Here is a 14,928-nt window from a genome sequence, read left to right on the forward strand (position 1 = left end):
CAACCCCTTTTGTGACACTTCAGACATCAATCCCGCCATTTTGAGAGCACCTTCATTCAAAGGAAAATCTCAGTTATATTGAGGAGGGAGGCAAGGCTTCGTAAACGTAGATGGCATTGAATGCATGAGGAGTCAACTATAATTATGATAATCATAAAATAATGCTTCAAATTATCTCACAACGATCTCTTTGACCTGTTTTTTTTAGTGTGTGACAATCAAATTATTATTTATAACTTTTGTATTTTGTGTTTTGTTTTTGTTATCATTCAATAAACATGGAGACAAAATAGTAAAATCTAAATCTCTCAAATGTATTTTGAACTGGATAAGCTTCAATTTATATCACTTAATGTATGAGAAATTATTTAAATATCCTAGGAAAGATTGTTACAAACTTACTTCAGTGTAATTATTTCTTATAACAAAGAACAATCATTTCAAAAATATTAGATTTGTCAACAATCATAAATTCTTTTTATGTAAAAACTTTCCTTAGTGTTTAATTTTTCACTTTAAACCCTGTCTATGATTCATACAAAGAGGTGGAGTATAAATATTTGAAAAATTGCCTTTTCACAAGTATCAATTTTTTTTTTCTTTTTTTTGGTTTTGTTTGTGAAGATGTAACAAGAATCATGTCTTTCATGACAAAGGTGGTAATATATCACATCATCAAAACCAAAAAATCACATCTTGATATAATCAAACTTCTCAGGTAATTAATTTGTACTCTGGACAAACCTTATTTCTAATAAATTCAATAATATGGTTACAACACTTGTGTGTTCTTAATTTTGAAAATCAAGTATTTTCCTTGTGTAAAGTTTCAAATAAATAATGCTTAAAGTTTATAAATACAATGTGATGGAAGGTTCTTCTTGTAAAGTACAATTTTTTGTAATTTTAAAAGAATCCAGATTTGGTCCGTTATTTATTTTTTTATTTTTTTATTTTTTTACTTCTTGAAATGTTGAATTTATGTTGAATACTTGATAAATTAACATTAGAATACTAAATGCTCATAAATGAAATACTTTTGTTGAGGAAAATTTGTAAGGTATTGTCAATATTTTTTAACTACTAATAGTTCAAAAATGATGTTGTTTAGATGTCTTTGAATTAAAGGTAGTATTATCTTATTATTTTCTTCAGTAATAAAGTGACTGAGAAATCAAAAGATACCTGACTTCAAGTTTAGAATGAAAATAAATAAATAAATAAACTATTAGAAGTGCAGCCTAAATTCCATTTATCAACCAAAATTATAAATAAAAAAATATTATGTATAATATAAATTAGTTTAAGTTCTTATCCATTAAAATTTTACATGAACAACACCGTCAAACAAAGCATCAGAACTAGAACATTTGTTTTTAAAATTAGAAGATCATATTCCCTAATGAAAAACCCCTATGTGAAAAAAAAAAAAAAAAAAAAAAAAAAATGTAAAATTTGAATATTATAGATAAGACATGATAAATTCTAGAATCGCGGCGGTGGCGGCGTTAACCCTACAAGCGACACTTTTAGCTCCCGCGACAATGGTCGCTGCTTGCCGGAATCTGCAGCTCGCGACCTTGGCGTTGAGCCGTAAGAATCTTGTGTGCAATCGCTGCATGAGCCTTGAATCAGCCTTCACTTGGAAAAAGCATGAAGATACCGTGTAGCTCAGTTGAGTTTCCGAAGCAGCAAAAGACGCTGAAGGCAGACCTCTTTGCTAGCCAACATCACACAATCGTCTTCCTTGAATCGACGCCACCATGAAACTGAACGCCCGCATCGCTGTCACAAGCGAACCCAACAACTATCAGCTCGAAAGATCGATAAAAACGAAGCACATCGCGTGAACTGCCGAACCTTTACTGCAATTTCACGTTTCTACCATACTTTGCAGACCAGGTGTCGTCGTCGTAAGTGCTGCCCATGTAGATTTTTCCAAGCGAATCAGAGGAATCGCATTTTTGTCTCTGGTTTTTGTTTTTCTTGTTTTTTCTCATGTTGTTTCATGAATAGAATCAGTGCAGGGTGATGGAGGTGTCACTCTGCTAGCGTTGGTTGCAGCTGACATGTTTCAAGCTGACCGTGAGGACAGTGTAAAGTGTCAAGTGTGGAATTATAAGGCCGAGTGCCCCAAGTGGGGCGCAATGGGTGACATGATAGTTGCATACATTAGAAAGGTTGCGAAGGATTCCTTGAATGAGCTGCGGACGCCTTGGCAGCACATCGATATACTGCTTGTGCGATGGATTCTCTGTAAGAGCCTGAGGCAAGTCTTCGAGATTCCCTGCATCAGATGTCGACCTGAGTTGCACCGGAATTTTTTTCTACAACACCTGGATTAGGGTTGGTGCCATGGGTAATGCAGCAGGGCAAGGGGGAAGAGAACGTCGCAGGTTCACCTTAATTCTTATCAACTTGGCTGCTGTTTTGGAGCGAGCCGGTGAGGCCCTCCTTCGACCTGTCTACGATCAGGTGTTCACTCTTCCTAAGATTCAACGTTAATCTTTTGACTAATCTTGGTGACTGTTTCATGTGATGAGATTGGACTCCATGTTGTCAAGTTTCTGCCTGGTTACGTATTATGGCTTCAGAGGCTGTCTGTAGTTATGCACAAGTTTTTGGAATGTTCCACGTGAGTCCTCTTTACTTAGACACAAATTCTGACAGTGTAAGAATACTTGATAGCAATGACTGAGATTACTGAATTAGACACACAATTACAATACCCCATCCTTAAGTCTCCGTGCTGATACTTTTATTTATTTATTTATTTATTGTTTCTTAGTCTTGCAATGAACTATGTACCAAGTGCACTAATCAATGTCAATGAGAGACAACGTGTGCAGGTCGGAAAATCCTTTGGAGTAACATCTGCAGCGTTAGGAACGTTAACATTTATAAGGTCACTTGTTCAAGCACTGTCATCTCCTTTGGCTGCCTATTTGGCAATTAACCATGATCGAATTATTATCATTGCGAGTGGTGCACTGGCGTGGGCTATTGCCAATGCAGCTGTTGGGGTGTGCACTGCTTATTGGCAGGTAACGATGAAACCATCTTACTAATCTTGTGTGCAGTTCTCCTGCTTGAAATACGTTGTCCTGTTTCCAGAACAACGTGCTACTGATGAACACATAACATGTAGAGTACAGCCCTGAATTCATGACAAGCAAGTTTCTAATGATCGGTCATGTGCAAGTGTGCAAGCGGGTTTGATTTGCTGGAAGATCTCAGTTTTTATGCCTGAACGACTTGGTTTTTGAATATCAAAGCTATTGATTGAATTTTTTTTAAGGTTGAGATCCATGTATTGCAGGTGGCTATTGTGAAAGCTTTCAATGGCATTGGTCTGGCGATGGTGGTTCCTGCAATACAATCGCTTGTTGCTGACATGCATGAAGAGAGCCAACGAGGAATGGGGTTCGGCTGGCTTCATGGAGCCGGCCAAGTTGGAACACTCTTGGGTGGTGTTTTTGCGACATTTTTGGCTGCGAGGACTGTAGGGGTTTTAGCTGGATGGCGTTTTGCATTCTTTTTTATTGCGATCGTAATCTTGATCCTAGCAGTTGCAATTTATCTATTTGCCGAAGATTCAAAACCGCCTTCTCGGACAGCAGGGATACCCAGGTTAGTAAACGCTTTCGTCATGTCAGATGGCGTTTGTGTATGAAATTCTCCATTTTCTATCCTTATTTTATGATAAAACTCCGACAAGATAGTTATTTACATACCAAATCATTTCTGATTAGTGGCATTTCCCTTGTTCAGTCATGGGTCACTTGATCAAAATGGCAACGCAACAATTCCAACATGTCCACAGAAGGAAAGGCGGGTCAAAACGCTCTGGAAAGGGACAAAGAAAGTGTTGAAGATGAGGTTATCTGCTCTATGGTTCTCTCCCATGAGGTGTTGCTCTCTGCATTACTTCAATAACACCTTTCATGAACACCTATTTCCTATTTATGCCTTACATCTCTAAGAAACTGATTCCGACTGCAGGTTCCTACTTTCCAAGTTATTTTGGCTCAGGGCCTGGCAGGACAAGTCCCGTGGCAAGCCATGTCTTTCATGACACTGTGGCTAGAGCTACTTGGATTTGGTCACACTCGGGCTGCTTTTCTGGTGGCTCTCCTCTCAATCGGCAACATGCTTGGGTCTATTTTTGGTGGTTGGTTAGGTGACACAGCCGCCAGACGATTCCCAAATGTTTGGCGTATCATGTGTTCTCAATTTTCAACTTTTGTCGGTATACCTCTCTCAGCGATCCTCTTGTTGGGACTACCGCTGATCGTCAGGTTTGCGTGGGCATATGGCTTGATTTTCTTCTTCATGAGCTTTTTGATGTCGTGGAATTCGCCAGCAACAAACTGACCGCTATTTGCTGAAATTGTCCCAACTGAACTCCACACCACAGTGTACTCGATCGATCAGGCTATTGAGAAATCATTGGCAGCTGCTGGGGCACCATTAGTGGGAATACTAGCGCAAAGTTTATTCCATTATCATTCACAGAAGGGAAACTTTACTCCAGATTTTCATAATGCGAAGGCCCTAGCTCACGGCTTGTGTGTGCTGATTGCATGCCCATTCTTCATAAGCTTCCTGGTCATCACTTTCTTGTACTACACGTATCCGAGAGACAGAGACCGTGTGAAGGAGACAGATCCGTCTGCGGAAGGAATGTGCGGCCAAGCCAAATTGGAGGAACCCCAATAAGCCTTAATGAAAATTTTGTCGTTCTGCAAAGATGGTCGGGGCGTACAGTAATCTACTCTGTGCCATTGCGCTGTAATAATTGGTCGGTAGACGAGTGTAAGGATCAGATGTACTCTAGTTAGGATTAGGAATTCATTTTATAGCCACGTTGGCTTTGTGATCTGCTTCTCCAGAAGGTCTGTAATGAATTCCTATTTAGGTCTGTGCATACAAGCAGAGCTCTTGAAGTGCGTTTGTGGAGCTGAGTGAACTCAACTTATCCTGTCTGTGCTCACTTCACCATGCTATCTTTGGCTTGTCTTTCGCTATCATATTTCATGTGATTACGATATGGGTGAGCCATTTTACTTTCTGACTGCGCCTTGCAGTCTTGAATGGTAATCTTCTTGCTTTCTTTCTTTCTGTCTTTCTCAAATAGTTTTCATTTCGCCGCGTGTTTCGAATCCCTTAGGTTTTGGAAGCTAAATTCTGATTGGTAGATCCATAAATATGAGTTCTGAACATGTCGTTCACAACGAATGATGGTTGTGGCTGTTGTAAATCCTTGTCAGCGCTAGAACTGCATCGTTTAGGGAACTGGATTCTCAGCTCTGCATTGCGCGCCTAGCGACAAGTTCGGTGTAGCGTAATTTTAGTAAATATTTTGGCGGTCGATGCTCTTAGGTGCGAGTACTCGAAGCGCTGAAGAGGAGGGGGGGGGGGATATTAACAACAAACTTGTATTATACAGGCAGCTGCCTGTCTTACGAATGTGCTTTTACTGTCAGTGCTGCAGGCATGTTGCAACAAGGATAAAACGAAATGCGATTGCAAAACTTTGAATGAATTACTCTACATTGGAATGATGAGTGAGAAGATCTGGAGGCCTATCAAACACACACTAGCCCACAGTTTGATGGGTAGAACGACGTCGCCGTTGAGCTTGACGAAGATGTACTATGTTTTTCCACCGCACCGATGCGGCGGACGTTTTTACCGAGTGGAACACGCAGTGGCTTTTCACATGCCCACCAAGCACAAGGACTTAATACTATGCGACCGAGCCACGGTGTGACTCGGCTAATCATACTGAATTTGCTTACTCTCAAAAGCATTCATCGAGCTTGAGCTTGAATCACAATTTCTGACACATTGAGCTTGAGTTCGATTTCTTGCTCTGGTGCTTCAATTTTGAAAATCGACGAATGGTTTCAACGAACGGCGTCAGAAGCAACTGGATCAATTCAGACTTTCCGGGAAGAGAGATTCTCGCTGTGCGGTGTCAGTTGCGCAGGCAGTCGTCTGCGCCGGGGGTTCCCGCCTACGTGCTCTAAACTAAGCAGGTGGATCAGCCTTCCCGGGCTTACGACCAGGCACTATTGCCGGTACCAGACAGCGCCTTCAGTGCCGACTAATTTTTGGCGGAAGCCTAGTTTTATGCATATTCTTGTGTAAGTTCATGTGCTGGCACGGCAAACAAGCAGCTGCAAGTGCATGACGTAACTCGCGGTGTCACGGGTGCCGCGAACCGTAACACCATTGAACCCATTACTACGGATATCGAATGATACCCATTCCCACTAGTTTAAAATACACATCTGGATATGGCAGCACTTGGTTACGTAAACTGTAGGTTGCATGCACTAGGTCTAATAATAATAAGCGAGTTGGTAGGGAGAGGAGAATCGTCGCCGCAACATATGCTCATGCAAACTGTATATATTTCCTCAGTCCTCCGCTCGAAACATGCGTTGCTAGCCGCTTCCTCCTTGATCAGTACTGACGAGCACCCGAGTCCGATCAGATTGTACTTACTGCCGTTTGCTTGTGCAACGATCACAGTGCTTCTCAGCACCTAAGACCATGGCTAAGTCGCTGCTTTTCGTCGCGCTTCTGGTGACTTTGGCTGTTGCGGCTCAAGCCAATTCTTTACCAGCTCCTCCACCAGCTACTACACCAGTTACTTCACCAGCTCCGGCACCTGCTCCTCACCACCACTACCACCACGACCATGACTTCTCCCTGAAGCTTATCCTCCACAACGTCGCCAAGCGGGCCGTGACCTTCAAGTTGGTGAAGCCCCTGATCTCGAGGGCGGTGGTTGTCCCGCCCCACAAATGGAGCTCGATCGCGCCCTTCACCCCCAAGTACCCCAGCATTGAAGTCGTCGTCATCGTGGAGAATAAGACCTACAAGACTGTGACCAAGAACTTAAAGATCAACTTGCTGCAGCACTTCGGGCACAAGGAGCTCAAGGGTGACAAGTTTTTGGTGCTCACCGCTGTGGAGAGCTGGAGCTGGAAGTCCAAGTACCTCCTCGTCACCATTGGTGAAGTGGTCATCCTGTCGATCAAGCTCTAAACTCACAATCCCAGGTGCGACACGAAACCCTCCCATTTTATTCCAATAAAGTTTAGTCCGGACTGTTATCGATTTACTCACACTGCGTATGTCTTCGTATCTGCTGATAAAAAAACCCACACTTGCCGATCGTCCTTCGCAGTTGATAATACTTTGTTTTCCACCAACATACACGAGTTGAAATCCTACTTATTTAATTAATTATTTATTTTTGTCTATTTGTCGCAGGGATTTCTGAATCGCGAGGTTTTTTTAGAGGGATGCGCAATCGGGTGAAGAACTCTGCATTGTGTGGAATCCAACTAGTATTGTTTGAGGGCGACTTGATGCTTACCCAGCATGATTGGCTGGTCGATTGTTTTACCACTTATTATTGAATAAAAAACCAGAAGTTTCCATGACATAAAAAACAAGAAAAAAAAAAAAAAAAAAAAAAAAAAAATCCTACCTTAAGCGGGTCCCGACCTTCAAGGCAGACACGGTTTCTACTGCATTTTTAATCAAATGATCCAGAACTGCATTTGGTGTCTACAATCGTGTTGTTTCTATTCTACTTATTCGTTGGCATGCACTACCAGGAATCAATCTTTTCTCTGTCAGTCGATGGTGAATCGCAAACATTTGAACAGAAAATTGCTTGCAACTAGAATCATCTTCATATGACTAACATTATCATTTCTGCAGGTATTGTACGTGAAGCAGGGTGGGGCCTTAATCTCATGCTTCTAGTTCCATTATACTCTTTGAGTGTAGAAACACCAAGCGCACTATGTGCATCTTTGTGACTGATGTGCCTGCCTCCTCATCAAACCTTTGCGTAGAAATGTGAAGGTGCTAGACGTCGTTCATTGTGTGAACTGGATCACCAATTGCACAGGCAATCCTGTGAGCACCCCTCCCGCGTGTTCACAGTTTGTGCTTGGCAGAGCTGGAGTTGGTGAATTGTGATATATATATATATATATATATTCATTCATTAGTTCATTCATTCAAAAACACATACATAGACTAAAATAATTGTGAGTATAGTTTTGTATACATTTGGAGTTTTGGATTACAGCTTTTCCCTTATGACTGTTTGCAATTTTTATTTTTTTATTTATTTATTTATTTTGGTTCACACAAAGGTAATGCATATTCACACATGGATAATGCATATTCGAATATGTGAAAACAAATTTATCATTTGTATCTTATTTGTTCTTAAATCATTAATATATTACTAATTTGTAGATGCAATTATTATTTTTACTTCATTTTCTCTTTTTAATTCATCAATGTGAATTTAAAATAGTAAATCATATTTCAAAACCAAGATGGTCCAATTGTGTTTGTATGAAATAATAAAGATAGTTGAAGTAGCAATGTAACATACTATCATTGTGTAAGCAAAACTGTGGTTTTCAAGAGGATGTACAATAAATTGGTATTTGTTTTTCAGAACTTATGAACAATATGCTAGATAATTATCTGAATAGCTCGAATTTTAATAGAAACATGCAATAATTTAAATTGACACTAGTATTGTAAAACATGTAATGTAATTTACATATTATTTAATATGAAAATATTTAAAAATACACATTTTCAAGCATCAATCTATCTCAAAAGTCAACTATATAATATGTGTAATTTTAGTATTAAAGACATATTAACCATGTAAAATCAATTTTTTTATGATTTTTTAAATATTTTCTCACACACACACACGCACATATATATATATATATATATATATTAAAGTAGATTCAATTGTTTTATGATTTTTTAAATATAATATTTTCAATTAGATTGAGTGATTAATTTCTTTGTTTACTTTTTGGATGCAATGATATCAAGCTAAAGATAAATTTAAAGAATAAGAAAAGATAAATTTAATATTTTTAAAAAACTAATACAATTTATGTAGATATTAATATCTAATATGGGATGTGAAAATTTCATAATAAGAGTTTTGTGTGACATGGTAGTAAATTTTGTCAAAACATTTTTCTTATTATATTATTGCAAAGAGTTATACATTTTAAACATATTATAATTGTAAGCCTCTTTAGAATTTATTAAATAAGAATTTTGGATGCTTATATTAAATATAAAAAAGTTATACTATCTTATTGTAGTGGCTTTGGATAAAATTTTTATTTTATATAAATTTCTAATATTAGATCTGGAGTTGCACACTGTAGGCATGTAGAAAATTTACAAATTCTTTACAATATTTTGTATTTTTTTTGTAAGTTTAAATTACATTCATTTTTAAGTACAAAAGTTATTTTTGTTCACTATGTAAGTTTTATAAATTTCTTGATTATATATATATATATATAATTTAAATGTAATAAATTATAATATTTAATTAAAATCAATGTAACAAAAAGGCTTTTTTTGAATACAATCGAAAAAAAAAAAAAAAAATCTTTCTTATCTTCAATACAAAGTTTAAATGATTTTATTTTAAAATCCATAAATTATTTCTTTAAAAATCTTCAATATTATGACCAAAATACTAAAAATGTATATTCAAATTGATTGTTTAAAACATTTAAGAATGGAATAGCCAAAATTTTCTACTAAAAATTAATTTTGTTTTAATTTTTTGTTTCCTACATTGAAGATGTGTAATACCATTTTATACATTACTTCACAAGAAATATAAATATCGTATTTTCTTAAACATACATATTAATTCATCTTTATTAATATTTTTGTATATTTAAGAAATAATATTTTTACATATTAACATTGATCCAATTTGAATATATAATATAATAGTGGTTATTTATTAACCAAAAGAATTTTAAGACAATCAATCTCATCTAATTTTCAAAATTATTATTTATCTTCAATTATTTAAAAAATTTAAATAAGATTAAATAAAAATATAAAATAAATTATAATTTAAAGCCATATGTACATAGTTGTGTTTTGTTTCACATTCTTTAGATGTATCAAAATCATATATTTAATTAAAAAATAATTAAATAATTAAATGTGCAAGAGATACAATAAATCTCAAGATATGATAAAAATAAAAATTTAATAAGTTATAATTTTTTAAAATATAAATTTAGTATTTTTTATAGCTTTAAATATTTATTATGTTATCTTAAATTTATATAAAAATCTTATAATTTTTTTTCATTTATTTTTAAAATATAAAAAATATTAAAAATTATATATATTAGATTTTAATATATAATATAATTATATTCTATAATATTAAAAATTACATTTATTAGATTTTAATATATAATATAATTATATTATATAATATTAAAAATTATATATTATTGCATTTTATTTTTTTAGATATTGTTACAAGCTTTTATTTTAATAAATATTTCAAAAATATTTCAAATATTTTAAAAGTTTGTTATTAAGTTGGTAATTTTATTTCATTTTATTCACATTTTAAATCTTTTGTTTCTTGTCCAATTATGATTATTTATAATAAATTATTGTGAAGGATTAAATTATAGATAATAAAAACTTCAATACATCCTTGTGTGACTAGAAAAGACTAGATATTTATTCAAAGATATTTTAATATTAGAACTAGAATACCTATTGCCAAAGTTAAGAAGACTAGAGACTATTAAAACAAGACTAAGAACAAAAAAAGGCTTTGACAATAGTGAAGAAGGCTTCACTCTCTCCTTCATATATGTTATCTAACTGGTAGCTATGCAACAATGATCTATAAGACCTTCAATACATGTCCAACTTACAAGATACATGTCTAGCTTACAAGATAAGTTTCTTATATGTTTGCCACATGGCCAACTTGTTGGCCAAGTTTTTAACATATCAATCATCTGCAAACATATATAAAGTCACATCCACATCTATAAAGCTTCCAAGAAGTTTATCTATAAAATATCATCAAATCTATTTATTTCTATTTATTTTTATTTACTACTATTTAACTCTTTTAATCTATGCAAATATATATGTCCATGAAAATTATGTTCTTGATTTAAAAAAACATAATATTAATTTTAAGTTAGCAAAATTTGTATGTGTAATTACTTTTATTTATATGTGTAGTTAGATTAATATTTAAATTTTATAAAATATTATAAAATAAAATAAAATAAAAAATATTAGAAAATATGTTATATATATATATATATATTCTCTTACTTAAAACATCTAAATAACATTCAAAGATAATGATTTTTATATTTGATGTGTATTTAAATTTTTGTTTAAATTTGAAATCAAATATTTAATATGATAATATACAAATAATATTTTATAATAAAAATTAATTTTGATATTTCCACATATACAATGATATTTCTATTATTCAATACACTAAAGGGTAATAATATTATGTTGTTTTACAATGTAAAGAAATATGTTGCACTTTTACATATGTTGCTTTTTTGTGTTTGTTACACTTTTATAATATACTTCTCCAAATACAATTAAGATTATTTATCTCAAAAACAGCAAGGCAAAAAAACCACAATTTCCACAGTCTTTTCTAAAAATATTTAATCTAGCTATTTTATCTGTTGCAGTACATAAGAATTATCTTTGCTAATAATATCAAACAATCAAAAAAGATTCTAATGTGATTTGATTTTTTTCGTTTTTTCATATTGTTTTTGGATTTGCATTTCTTTAAGAGCTATTGATTTAAAATACAAAACAAAGTTCACTCCTCCCATTAATTTGATGGGTCAATATGCTAGTCTTTTTTAAAACTTATTTTAAAAAGACAAAGAAATAGTTGGTTGATTTGAGAATTCAAAAGTCATGTGTCCAATAAAAACTTAATTTCTTGATCTATTGACAATAACATAAAGACACATATCAACATCACTTGAAATACAAATTTATGCCTTAACAAAAATTTGAAAAATAATGCAAAAATATTATCAAATAATTGATGGAACATTTTTTTAAACCATCATTAAAAAATTAAAGAGTCTACAACTCCAAATTAAGCATTACCATTGAAAAGAGACACAACACAAACAAAAATGCTCTTAAAACAAGAGTAGAGGACAACATATTTCTCATGATTACATACATTTCATTTTCTAGAAGGCATACATGTACCTATTACATACGTGAGCGAATAAATGAGGAAAGATTATTCAAGATATTCATGTCTAGAGGTATCTTCTGTTTTATTATTATTATAATTGATATTCTTATCATGATTTGAAGCCTTTTCTGTTAACGCCAAATATTCTTTCACATTTCATCCTACTGTTGTCAGTGCAAAAGATTAACATTTTGGTTGATTTCTTGTATATTATCACTTGTGTTGAGTTCAAGGTGTGAAGACTTACAATGACTACACATCCATGCACTCCTTGGAGACTGTTGTATGATAGACTGTGAGTTACATTTGCTGAGATCCTCTATTTAACAAACTCAGAAACTTGCATGGCCTCTCAGAATTTAGAGTCGTTGATGAAGATTACAACACTCTACCCTAATCATTCTTCACAGAGCAATGAATTGAGCTTCATCTTAACAAAGGTCTAATATTTTTCTAGAAAATAACGTCACATTTGTTGAAAAATTTAACAGCCTTCACCTGAAGTGGAGAATAATCCTTAAAGAATACCAGTGATAACTAGTATCATAATGCGTTCCAACTTGTTTAAGGATCTGTGCCAACCTATGCATAATTTGTTGCATGTGTGGAGAAGGACAGATACATTTACGAGTTTCTTAGATGGGATGAATCACGATAGGTCTTAGCAACAACAGCTTCTGATTGAAAAGAGAGAATGCGACACACATAGCTTGGTATTGCAACTATCGATGAGCAAGGAATGTTCAATCTTCTGTATGAGACTAGACTGGGTGTAATCAAGGCCCATTGTCTGCCTTCACTGTTTCGGATATGCTAATAGAATGATTAAAATCGGGAACAAGGTAAAGGTCTTGTCAACAGTCCTATTTATGCTATAGATCATTAAGAATTGTATACCTAGCACGCGTACACTTCTAGAACCATGTCCGAAGCCTTCTGGTCAGATCTTTAGTTTCAACTTGATCTATCTTTGACGCGAAGATGAAGTCATTCTCGCTCAAGCCTCCTGTTACCCAATTACAGATCATTAGGTTTATGACATCTAACTACAGTGGCAAGGAAAGGCAATCCTGACAGTGGGACTAGAAAAGAAAGCTGAGAGACCCTCAGTCGAGAGTTCATCTGAAACAGAATCCAATATTTGAGCTGGAGTATGTCTTAGTTAGCAAAGAGCAAAAGGAAAGAAGGGCTCACCTATCGAAGCAGTCCAGATCTCGACCCTAACTTTGTTGCTATCCAGCGTTTGAATCTCGTAAGGGTAGTTCTCAGCCTCTTCTGCTACCTTACTAATGCGGGCGCTCAATTCAGTCACGGAAACCGCATCTTTCAAAAGCCAATCGCACTGGAGCTTAAGCCCTGCTTCGCTTGAGCCCAGATTCACAAGCCTCCAACCTACAACCTGTTCAAATCACACAGACAATGGCTGTTATTCTGCACTCTTAAGTTCAAGGGTTCAAGAACGCGATATTTTTTTTGTCTTGGAATATTCAATACACACTGTTACTGATGGAATTACTAAAATGGAGAAGTGGAGGAATTATTCCGACATCAAAAGCATTGCAATTCTCCCTTACTGTAGCTCTTTAAGAAGATACTGATCAATCTCCATTCGGGAGACTAAGTTCCCTTTCGCCGTTCTCAGTCCCCATGAACTAGCATTTTGAGGTAAAGTATGTGGGTTGAGTATCAAGCTACACGATAGATGTAAAATTACACAAGTGAGAGCGAAAGAGAAATTCTACTGGAATTTTCATGGATTCTATTCTATATGCAATCATGGAGATACACTGGGAGGGTTCGGAGAAGTATGATCAAACTACCTTGCGGAGTAAAGCCTTCGCCTCACCCTCAGTCATGGGAGCTGTATTCTCTGCGAGAGGTTTAATTGTCCTCTCAGAAAGTTTCAGGACAGACAATGTCGGAACTAAAATTTGGTGCTCGGTAGACGCATTACCTAACGTCTTCTCCCCAAAGTTGCTTCCTAGTTCTCCTGAGGATTTGAAAACAAGTCACAATTGTCAACAATGCTTACCCCCTTCACATCTTTCTCAATCAGTGAGATCACTCGAAATAGGAGAAAAATCCAATTACATGGCGTACAACAAGCGGTTTCAAATATAAACTCTCATAACACACAAGCCACCTTCGATACCCCAATTCACGAAAGATGTCGACAAAATCTGCATGATATCCTACGCACTTCGAACCGAGAACCAATCCCACAAAACCCTGTAGCGCTAGCTCAATCCTTCCTAGAAATAAACCACAGTCACCACAGAATCCTCCTCGATTTCTGACCTGCGGTAGGGTCACGAGCTCCGAAATCACCCAACATGTCGCCGTTGGCTCGCACCATCAACCTCTCCCCAGCGCATCTCTTCCTCCCAACAGCAACAGCGACTACGCCAAACTTGCAGCTGCTACAGGGGCCTGCGAGGAGCTGGAGCTGACCTACGTTAACAAGCGCGCGGTGCGTGGTGGAGAACGCCATCGCCATGGTCGCTGGATCTGAATCTGCAGCAATCTTCACCAAATCCTCCGCCTCATGAACTGTTTCCTTCAGCAGCTCATCACCCGCAAGAAGAAGCTCCAGCACCACACCTTATCTATCCTGGAGGTTGTTTCTATGCGTAACTGGCGCCTCGGCCAGAACGTTCCAGAACAGTTCTCACCAGTGAAATGCTCTGGAGTTTGCTTGACAACCGCCAGAGAACCATCCAAGGATCCGCTTCCCAAAGCTCCGCCCAGTTATGAGACTAGGGTCTCAACTTTAACGGGTATCAGCCATCGCCAACTGTAACGAACACCCG

The 14,928-nt window shown here is 35.9% G+C and overlaps 3 protein-coding genes across 4 annotated transcripts; 2 read left to right on the forward strand and 1 right to left on the reverse strand.

Moving 5' to 3' along the window:
• Positions 1 to 1,472: 1,472 nt before the first annotated feature.
• Positions 1,473 to 5,113, forward strand: LOC112293350 (uncharacterized). 2 transcript variants are annotated; one of them, XM_073539562.2, is made up of 5 exons: positions 1,473 to 2,475; positions 2,850 to 3,044; positions 3,320 to 3,630; positions 3,772 to 3,879; positions 4,003 to 5,113. In XM_073539562.2, exons 1-5 carry the CDS (start codon positions 2,356 to 2,358, stop codon positions 4,073 to 4,075), a joined length of 807 nt encoding a protein of 268 aa, XP_073395663.1. In that variant the 5' UTR covers positions 1,473 to 2,355; the 3' UTR covers positions 4,076 to 5,113. The 2 variants fall into 2 exon arrangements, with proteins under 2 accessions (XP_073395663.1, XP_024398414.1); XM_024542646.3 differs by having other exon boundaries at positions 1,475 to 2,475; positions 3,772 to 3,909.
• A 1,316-nt stretch (positions 5,114 to 6,429) lies between these two features.
• On the forward strand, positions 6,430 to 7,534 carry LOC112293798 (uncharacterized). Its single transcript, XM_024543644.3, has 2 exons — positions 6,430 to 7,073; positions 7,288 to 7,534. Exon 1 carries the CDS (start codon positions 6,562 to 6,564, stop codon positions 7,057 to 7,059), a length of 498 nt encoding a protein of 165 aa, XP_024399412.1. The 5' UTR covers positions 6,430 to 6,561; the 3' UTR covers positions 7,060 to 7,073; positions 7,288 to 7,534.
• Positions 7,535 to 12,775: 5,241 nt separating this feature from the next.
• LOC112293617 (putative pterin-4-alpha-carbinolamine dehydratase, chloroplastic) lies at positions 12,776 to 14,683 on the reverse strand. Its single transcript, XM_024543264.3, has 4 exons — positions 14,417 to 14,683; positions 13,939 to 14,108; positions 13,313 to 13,517; positions 12,776 to 13,124 (listed from the first exon to the last, which is right to left on the reverse strand). The coding sequence occupies exons 1-4, from the start codon at positions 14,613 to 14,615 to the stop codon at positions 13,033 to 13,035; spliced, it is 666 nt and encodes a 221-aa protein (XP_024399032.1). The 5' UTR covers positions 14,616 to 14,683; the 3' UTR covers positions 12,776 to 13,032.
• Between the last annotated feature and the right edge of the window lie 245 nt (positions 14,684 to 14,928).

The sequence above is a fragment of the Physcomitrium patens genome, chromosome 16, assembly GCF_059467195.1.
Source record: "Physcomitrium patens ecotype Gransden chromosome 16, ASM5946719v1, whole genome shotgun sequence".
Lineage (NCBI taxonomy): Eukaryota > Viridiplantae > Streptophyta > Bryopsida > Funariales > Funariaceae > Physcomitrium > Physcomitrium patens.

Coding starts and splice junctions, on each gene's coding strand:
- LOC112293798 (XM_024543644.3), top strand. CDS start 6,562: ATGGCTAAGTCGCTGCTTTTCGTCGCGCTTCTGGTGACTTTGGCTGTT.
- LOC112293617 (XM_024543264.3), bottom strand. CDS start 14,615: ATGGCGATGGCGTTCTCCACCACGCACCGCGCGCTTGTTAACGTAGGT. Junction 13,518..13,938: donor CGAAGGCTTTACTCCGCAAG/GTAGTTTGATCA, acceptor TGATTTGAACAG/GTTGTAGGTTGGAGGCTTGT. Junction 13,125..13,312: donor GATCTGGACTGCTTCGATAG/GTGAGCCCTTCT, acceptor ATTGGGTAACAG/GAGGCTTGAGCGAGAATGAC.
- LOC112293350 (XM_024542646.3), top strand. CDS start 2,356: ATGGGTAATGCAGCAGGGCAAGGGGGAAGAGAACGTCGCAGGTTCACC. Junction 3,631..3,771: donor CGGACAGCAGGGATACCCAG/GTTAGTAAACGC, acceptor TCCCTTGTTCAG/TCATGGGTCACTTGATCAAA. Junction 3,910..4,002: donor CTATGGTTCTCTCCCATGAG/GTGTTGCTCTCT, acceptor TTCCGACTGCAG/GTTCCTACTTTCCAAGTTAT.